Here is a 9,156-nt window from a genome sequence, read left to right on the forward strand (position 1 = left end):
TTGAACCGTTGTGTACGGCCACTGGCCAGCGACAAAGACGCCTCGCTTTGCGAAGGTCCACACCCGGACGATCAAGCATTTAAGTTAATTTGTTAAAATGTATATTTACTTGTACATTTATGTTTCCAGAATTATTATTTAAACATTCATACATTTTGGTATTTTTTTAATTTTTGTCATTCACTTGCATTTACCTATGGTATGCTAGCATCTGATTGGATAGTGTTAGTCAGCTGATAGGGGATCAGGAAGTGTTGTCGCTCTAGCTGCAGTAAATGACGAGTAAAGTTAAAATTTAAGAATGAATCCGTCTCCATCCTGCTTTTTTATTTTATAAACAGTGTCCCATTAACCACCAACAAATCCTCACATGATTAGACTATAGCTAAGCTACGTGGAGTTCTCGTAAGTTTTTTCTCTCGCAAATCTGGCACTTTATAAAGTCGTCAATTTGCGAGTTTATAAAGTGGCAAATTTGCGAGTTTATAAAGTGGCAAATTTGCAAATTTTCTCCTCGGAATATTGCCCTCGCCATCAAAAAAATATATGTATTTATACGTGGCCCTAATACGCCGTCGTATTTATGTGTTATTTTTGTACAGACAAAGTTAACTTAAAATGTTGCTACTTTTGGTATTAAATGATTGTAACACAAGTAACAAAGGTACAAGGTAACAAAGGTGTCATGTTTTGGGTTTAGGGTTGTTTTTTGGTATGGGTTTTTTGTGTTCTTGTTTGCTTTTGGTTCCATTGTGGTTAGTTTTGTTGCGTCTTTCCTTGTCTCCCTTTTTCGTTAAGTGTGATCTTGCCCACCTGTCCTTGTCTACTCTCCCTCTTGTGTCAGCCAATCAGTGTCCCCAGCCATGTGTGTCTTGCCCAGATGTCCCTTGTTGTGTAATTAGTTATTGTGTGTATTTAGGCCCCGTCCAGACGGAAGCAAAGCCGGCTTCGTTCCTCAAACAAATCTCGTACACACAGAAGCATTTCAAGACTTGCCCAAAAGAAGACACTTAAAATGTTTAACGGCTGTAATGTATATGCCAAGTCTGAAGTGGCGCTGTAGTGCGCAGCCACAGGGAGTTAACGGAAAGCGTAGAAGAAGATGAACCCTTTTTTTTTCTAACTTTTTTGCAATCCACAGAACAAACATGGCTTTGCCAAAACAACATGAAAAAGACAAACACAGGAGAAGTGACAATGGCGGGTGATTTAAGTACAACACCGCTTGTTGAACTTGGGAATAAAGAAGCAAAATATTTTGCTGTAAAAGCATAAGCAAGCTAAGGAGGCAGCACAAAAGACTACGCCATTGTTGTTGACAGAATTACGGTTCGCACGCAGTCACGCGAGAATTGCAGCATACGTCATCAAACTGCGACAATGTGTCGTCATCGAGCTGCGACCATTACATCATCACTGGAGGAGTATCCTGCATATGGTGTTCAGACGGACGCGTACGGGACGCGTTTTGAAATCTTTCCACTCTGGAGCCCGGTTTCAAAAGTGATCGGTTTCAAGCTCCGAAACTGCGCCATCGTGTGGATGAACGGCCTAAACGGTAGGAAACTAGTGAAGATACATTGAAACTGGCTTTCGTGTGGACGGGGCCTTAGTCCCCTGTTTTTGGTTCAGTTCTTGTTGGTCCATTGTTCGTTTGTTTGTTAGTTACTGTTTCTCCCGGTCATGCCTACTGATCCTCCACGTTTTGCTATGCCTGTTGTTTTTTTGTAGTTTTTTTTTTTTTTACTTTGTTGCTTTTGTTTCTTTGTACTTTACCTTGTTTTGCCTCCTTGTTTTTGTTTAATTAACCCATTAAGGCCTAAAGCTGCTGGCAAAACATGCTTCGAAAACCTATGGGTGACTTTTGTGTCACCCCCGAAAACCTGAAGTTTTCCTGGAGATTCAACAATATTAAAAATAATTGATATCTCAGCTCTTGAAGCAGATAGAAACATAATTGCAAAAACATTTCAGAGCTTACACCTGCGGCGTTCACACAGACCTTTATTATATATTTATAGTTTATTATTATAAACCTTCAATATATATTTCTTAAAATCAACAAACAAATGTCGCATCTGCGGGTATATAACTCCAAATAATTTTACCTTCAACACTGGAGCGCAGTTGTAATAACCTCGGGGAATCAAGTGGTAATTATTAGTTGTCCATTCCATTACAAAGCCGTCAAAATTTTCAACATCCTCATTGTCTACAAACCTATTTCTTAACAATATGTCACTGTCGACTCGTTACACTGAATCAAATTCCTCCCGCGCCGTCGTCAATCGCGTCACTTTTTTTTTATAACTCCCGCAAATCTGCATCAACCATAAACGCTCAAATAAAATTCCAGGACATGCTGCGAGGTCCACGTCACCCTAATGGTCCACGTCATCTTAAGTTGACTGTCTCATTGTCAATCAACTGTAATTCTAATGCACTTTACATAGGCCATTATATTATACTGTATATAGCACTGACTGCCTGTCTTTTGTCAGGTTCTGTCCGGAATGTGGTGGTTAAGGACCCAAATACAGGGAAGCAGAGGCGAGAAGTCAGAGATGGAGTCTAAAAAGGGTTTCTTCTAACCCATTAAGTCCGGGAGCGCGTGACCGCGCTTCTCCCTTTAAACCCGGGAGACCGGATATATCATTTTGTTTGGTTTTGACCAATTCTTGGTCTCTTAGCCGATTAAATGAATCAGAATATACACGAGAGGTGGATATTCTATATTTACGGGTTGATTCAAAACTAATGTGTGGGGTTTTGAAACACGTGTGGACTGCTGCCTGCCAATTTGCGGCCCGAAATATAGGGCGGCCCACTGGGAATCCCCCCCACCCCACCCCACCCCCCCCCCTAAATGGCCCAGGCCGGGCCTGTGTGCAGCACAATCAGGAATAACCCTGACATTACTGGAACAATGCTCAAAGTGACTGGACAAGTTTTTCATATTGATTTGCTTTGTTTCATTGTCATCTAGTTGTCTCAGATAGAGTCGTCATTTGAAGACCATAAATGATATGTTTACTTTTTTCTTTTCTTTTTAATCATACATAGTATTATGCATTGATGTCACAGTCAAGGCATTTTGTCCGGAAAGAGCCAATTAAACAAGCAGTGAGAGAAACAAGGTCTTGTTGATGTAAATTTGTGTAAAGTTTTGATAAGGCCCCACCAACAGATAGTGAGCAGAGCACAAGAGTGAGGATGAAAACCAGAAGGACAGTGACTCCGAACAACTCTTGTTTACAAAATGTTTTTGGACATCAAGATGTTATTCTCAACATTCAGCATTCCTTTGTACCTCCTAAATGACAACTGCTGCAGCATTGTGAACAGCTAAGGTGTTAATCGCGTAATTAGAAGATGTTTCAATCAAAAGTGGTCAAATAAAAAGGATATTGTAAAGATTTTGTTGCAAATTGTTGCAAAAAAGCAGCTTTAAGAAAAAAAAATGTTTAAAGGGATACTTGACTCATTGAGCAATTTTCAGCAGTAAAAAGTTAATATTTTGTCCAGGATTAATTTGATAACTTCAGCAATTTTCATGTACAATTAATACCTTTAAAATCAACTTTTCTACTTGCGGTCCACTGAAAATGACTTCACCCGTGATGAGGGACAAAATATTAACTTTTTACTGCTGAAAATGGCTCAATGAGTCAAGTACCTCTTTAAATTCATTGCAATAACTATAAGAAATGGTGTCCAACTTCAAAAACAGAAACAATGTAAAGAAATAGGATTGACACGGTTCAATTATAATAATGAGTCGTCATGATGTTAAAGGCACCACCTGTCCGTTTACATTCTCTTTCTCGATTGTTATTGCCTGTCTGTGCAGTTTTTTTCGAAATCACTGCCAATAAGCAGCCACTTTAAGCCAGCTCAACCTGTTTGCTTTGTTTCTCTTCTCTGTAACAATCTTTCATTTGAGTCAGAGCTTTTGCTTTCTCAGTCATCATTTGCCCTTTACCTGAAAGAAGAAAGAAGATGATGAATTTGTTTGATATACAGTAATTTTTATTATTATTTCTACCTACTCATTGGACTTCTGGCATAAGAAAGACTTTTGGATTAATTTCTAAAGCAGCGTAATTATCATCAGTTTTTATTTATATTAAGGTGAGTTATGTTGTTGTTGTTGTTGTTTTTAATTATTCCTGTTCCTCCTAATCTTGACCAGGTTTGCATGAAATTAGACTGGAAAGTTCTTATTTGGAAATCACAAATTCAAAGGAACTCACTTCAAGTGGAAATACTGTATATATTTTTTTATGTGTTAAGTTCATCTAGAAGACCACAAAAAATGTCAATAAATGGGCAAATGCATAAATGAGACCAGTTCCATAAGCAGCGGGTAAAAATGGTCAACAATCCGTTGACAGGGTTCTACAAGCCATAACATTCACACACTATTGTTACATATCTGTACCCTTTGTTTTACTCTTGTGTCTGCTGCAAGGTTGACAATGCAAATTAGAACTTGGTTAAATACATAAATAAATAAAAAGATAAATAAATAGTCCACCTTTCGTCTGAAGTCAGCTGGGATAAACTCCTGCACCCTGTGACCCTGAACAGAATAAGCAATATTGAAAATGGATGATAGCATGGATGGACAGTACAGGGTAAAAAAAAAAATCATTCTGGTCTTCACGTTTGCGTTATTTCATGATTATTTCAGACTATTTCACTCAATCATTATTGCATGACAGGACTATACCCATTATTGTTTGTAGTTACCAATGTCATATGCAGTTACCATGTCCACATTTTAACAGACTGAAAGGAAACACAAAGGATGAAGAAGAACATTAACTTGTTGCTGCTGACCTGGATACACATCTTCACACCCTCATCAGGTATGCATTTTGTACAGTGTTGTGAAAAAGTGTTTACCCCTTACTAAGTTCTTATTGATTGTCACTCTTAAATATTTCCCATCATTAAACACATTTAAATATCAATCAAAGACAACACAACTAAACACAAAATGCAGTTTTTAATGAAGGTTTTTCTTATTGCGGGAGAAAAAAATTGCATGAAAAATCTACTCACTGGTTGGGTCACGCACGCTCAGCACCAACAAACCGAAATCAAATGTTTTCTATAACTAGCAATGCATCTTTTACATATCTCTGGAGATATGTTGGCTCAATCTTCCTTGCAGAATTGCTTTCATTCAGCAACACGGAAGGGTTTTCGAGCATGAACGGCTTTTTAAAGTTTATGCCACAGTATTTCATTCAGATTCAAGTCTGGACTTCGACTAGCCCACTCCATAGTATTCATTTTGTTTGTTAAAGCCTTGGGAATCATTCAGATTCTGCAAAAGTAAGACTACACTCTAAAAATGGATTGGCTGAAAAAAATATTTTTAAAAATCTAGTAGGTTAAGCTCATATTGGCTTGATTAACCAATAAGTTGGTCAGACATTGACCATTCCGGGTGGTTACGGGCATACCAATTTTATTAGTTAGCCAAACAACCAATGAAATTGGTTACAATAGAAAGTAAGTCTCGATAGACCACTTGGAAATATATTTATTGTATCAATATATTGTATTCTAAATGTATTTATTAATTATTAAAAGTGATTACAATATATAATATAGTGTTTAAAAAAGGAAATGTGTGTCTAGATAGATCACTAGGCATGAGCAGCTCAGTGTAGTAGAGTGTCTGCCCTGAGACTGGGATGTTTTGGGTTCAATCTCTGGCCGGATCACACCAAAGACTTTAAAAATGGGACCCATTTGCCTCCCTGCTTGACACTCAGCATTATGGTTTGGAATTGGTGTGTTAGATCACCAAATGATCCGCACCCTCAGGGGATGGGTCAAATGCGGAGAGCAAATTTCTCCCTACTTAGATGGGTCTGACAATCAGTGTTACTTGTCAGCCTCCATCACAGATTAACCAATATCTTGGTCAGAATGGCCACTTTGTATCGGTTGGCCCAATCACCAATATATATTGGTTGAAAAGACCTACCATTCTAAAATGGTTATTTTAACCAAAGGATCTGTCGGACACATAACTACCAGCTAGACTGGTCAAATTTAACCTTTTTTTGTGTAAATTTGACTAATCTATTTTTAGGTTGTAGTCTTCTTTTGTTAGCATTGGAACTCTGCCATGGATAAATAAAAAAATTGCCCAGTCTCTTCCTCATTGTTGAGTCATGAAAACTGACTTCAACTGAGGCGAAGGAGGCCTACAGTTTTTTTCTTTTTGACGTCCTGGCTGAGTTGTAGCTGCACTCTTGGGTTATTTTTTGTAGACTGACTCCTGGAAAGGTTCATTATTCTTCCATACTTTCTCAATTTGTGGATATTGGCTCTCACCGAGGGAAAAACAACAACAACAACAACAAAGACTGCTTTCACCGTGATTCGCTGGAGTCCTAAAGCTTTAGGAATTACTTTGTAGCCCTTTCCAGAATGATAGACGTCAATTACTTTATTTCTCCTCTGTTCTTGAAAACCTTTGGATCGAGGCATTTTGTTGCAGGTTTTTTAAATAATTTGGGCTGCCTTCATTTTGTGAGGTTCTATTTAGATTATTTCTTGATAGAACAGGTCTGGAGGTAATCAGGCTTGGGTGTGGTGAGTAAAAATTAACAGGAAAATGTGTTTATTTTTGAAGGGGGCAAATACTTCTTCATGGCACTGTGTACATATTTTTCTGTCACTATGTAGTGTTATTTCATGACAAAGCACTGCTTTTATTTTTATTTTTATTTATTTTTTGAGAACACTGCTTTTAAACCTTTACTTTAATTACATGTATTGCTCCCACATCTTACAGCACAAAATACAGCCACGATATTTCCAAACACAGCAGAAGAGCTCTTGACACGACCAGTGAATGTCTCTGTGTTTTTGGGGGACCCCGCCGAGTTTACCTGTGCTGCACCTGAAGCAGCTCCTGTTGTCACCTTCAACTTGTTTGGGGGTCACGGCAATTACAGCCTCACTTGCCCTGGTGGACATGTGGAAGATATCCCCCAGGTCAGATCGAAAGAAGATTTTGGCCCTCATTAGTTACACAAAAACTAAAGGATGTAATTTTGTCTACGTGTGTTATTAAATAAATTGAAAACTTTTAGAATATGAATTTCTATGGGATATTTTTTAACTGTATGCTCTCATTTATGTCCTTAGGCTATATATGGAAGTTGTCATATAAAAGAAGGACAATCACTGGCTGTGTGGACCTTCAAAGGAACGTCTTATTCCGACAATAACACGATAGTTGTTTGCCAGTTGCCAAATGGTTTTGTCTCTTCCACTGCCACCCTCCGTATTTATGGTAAGGATCCATTTTACCTACCGCTTGAGTCATGGGTGAACTGGAAGCAATCCCAACTGGCTTTGGGTGAGAGGTGGAGTAGACCCTGAACTCGTAGCCAGACAATCATAGAGCACATATAGAAAAACAACCATTCACTCTCACATTCGCACCATTAGGCAAATTATAGTCTTCAGTTAATCTAAAAAGCATGTTTTTGGAGTGTGGGAAAAAGCCAGGAAGGCAAACACCCAACCTCAGGACTGTACACGCTAAAAACATTTGGGTCATAAGTTACCCATTTATGGATCAAAAAAGGACTGATCCATTTTTTGGGTCAATTTGACCCAAGTTTCTGGGTTGTTTTATACAAAATGACCCAATTTTTTAACCCAAGTAAAACATCAGACCAATACTTCTGAGTTGTTTTACACACAAAAAAAAACTATTTTCTTGACTCACAGTTGGGTCAAATGACCCAAGTAGAGGATTCGTCCATTTTTTGACCATAGTTGGGTTATTTTTGACCGAACTGTTTTTAGAGTGTAAAGCAGATATCTGAACCACTTACGGTGGCATGCCGCAAAACTCCATCATATCACATGTTAACAACACTGGTAATACTTTACAAGCATTATTTTCCATCTACTCCCCCCAAAGCCAACCCATTTTTTCCCCATTACTGTAATGTCTTATGTGTTCATTTTTAGATAATGGCAGAAACATGGCGATCCTCATTGGCTGTGCTATTGGGGGCTTCTTTGGTGCCATCCTCGTATTTGCTTTGTCTTATATAGCTCTGCAGAGATCCAAGGCCTTCCAGAAATGTTTCCGTAAGTAGAGGCTCAAATCCAAATATTCTCTGACATGTTTACTTTATCGGGAACTATTCTGACCCGTTATTTTTAGACTCCCTGATCATTAAAAGTTGTGATGTTTTTGTTTTCCTTGCAGGGGGCAAAGTAGAAGATGATGATACATTCTCAATTATATCTAAAGAATGTGAAAAACAGAAGAAATAATAATATAACTTAACTCGTTCGGACCCAGAGATGATTACAGTGGACATGACATATTTGCGTGTCTAAACCAATAAAAACGCATAATTTGGATGATGTCAACACTTCTGGTTCATGATTGGATCCTAGCTAACCAATCACAAACACAAGTTGATTTGCGTGATGTTCATGTTAAAAATGTTACATAAAAGCTTGGTAAGTTTACAACACGTTACAGCCATACTAGCCTGGCGTCCACTATATAACAAATAAAAACATGAGATAAGCCCCAGGTGATTTTGCCTCCCCCCCTTTTTTCCCCCCAATAAATTGTGTTATGGGTTTGGCAAATTTGGGCGAATAAAAGCAGTATGAGATACATACATGGGCTTAAGTATGCTAATTACTTTTGTGTCAGTACGTAGTGTCACGTGTGGGTTGTGTTTGTTGGACCCCAAAAGAAAAGGGCAGGCCCAGTGAAGGGAAAAAAAAAACATGATTTGATATGTCCTCATGTAACCTCTTATATAAGGATATGTTGTTGTCCTGAACTGTTGTACGAATCCAGGTGCCCAACAATTTGTAAATAAAGGGCGGGATCAGCCTGGGAACCCTTCCTTGTTTTTACTACAGTTTCCCCTGCTTTGCAAAACATGTTTTCGTGAGTGTCTGGCAGAGGGCTTGGACAGCCCGGTTTCTCACGCTCACAACTTTTTGTTAACGAATAAAAGACGGAGCGGCAATGCGGTCCGGACAGAGTCAGCTGCGGAACACGTACGATTGCCCAGCCGTTTTGCAGCTCGTTCTACCCGGACCGTAGGCTCTCCGGTCTAGTGTCAAGGTAAGCGCTGATGA

At 38.7% G+C, this 9,156-nt stretch overlaps 1 protein-coding gene across 1 annotated transcript; it reads left to right on the forward strand.

Annotated features, from left to right (window-relative positions):
• The first annotated feature begins 3,922 nt into the window (after positions 1-3,922).
• LOC147171841 (uncharacterized) lies at positions 3,923-8,695 on the forward strand. The gene is made up of 6 exons (XM_086078872.1): positions 3,923-4,131; positions 4,791-4,871; positions 6,821-7,023; positions 7,177-7,324; positions 8,014-8,136; positions 8,258-8,695. The coding sequence occupies exons 2-6, from the start codon at positions 4,811-4,813 to the stop codon at positions 8,323-8,325; spliced, it is 603 nt and encodes a 200-aa protein (XP_085934998.1). The 5' UTR covers positions 3,923-4,131; positions 4,791-4,810; the 3' UTR covers positions 8,326-8,695.
• The last annotated feature ends 461 nt before the right edge of the window (positions 8,696-9,156 follow it).

This window comes from Leptonotus elevatus, chromosome 6 (assembly GCF_054856555.1).
Source record: "Leptonotus elevatus isolate MCC_2025b chromosome 6, RoL_Lele_1.0, whole genome shotgun sequence".
Lineage (NCBI taxonomy): Eukaryota > Metazoa > Chordata > Actinopteri > Syngnathiformes > Syngnathidae > Leptonotus > Leptonotus elevatus.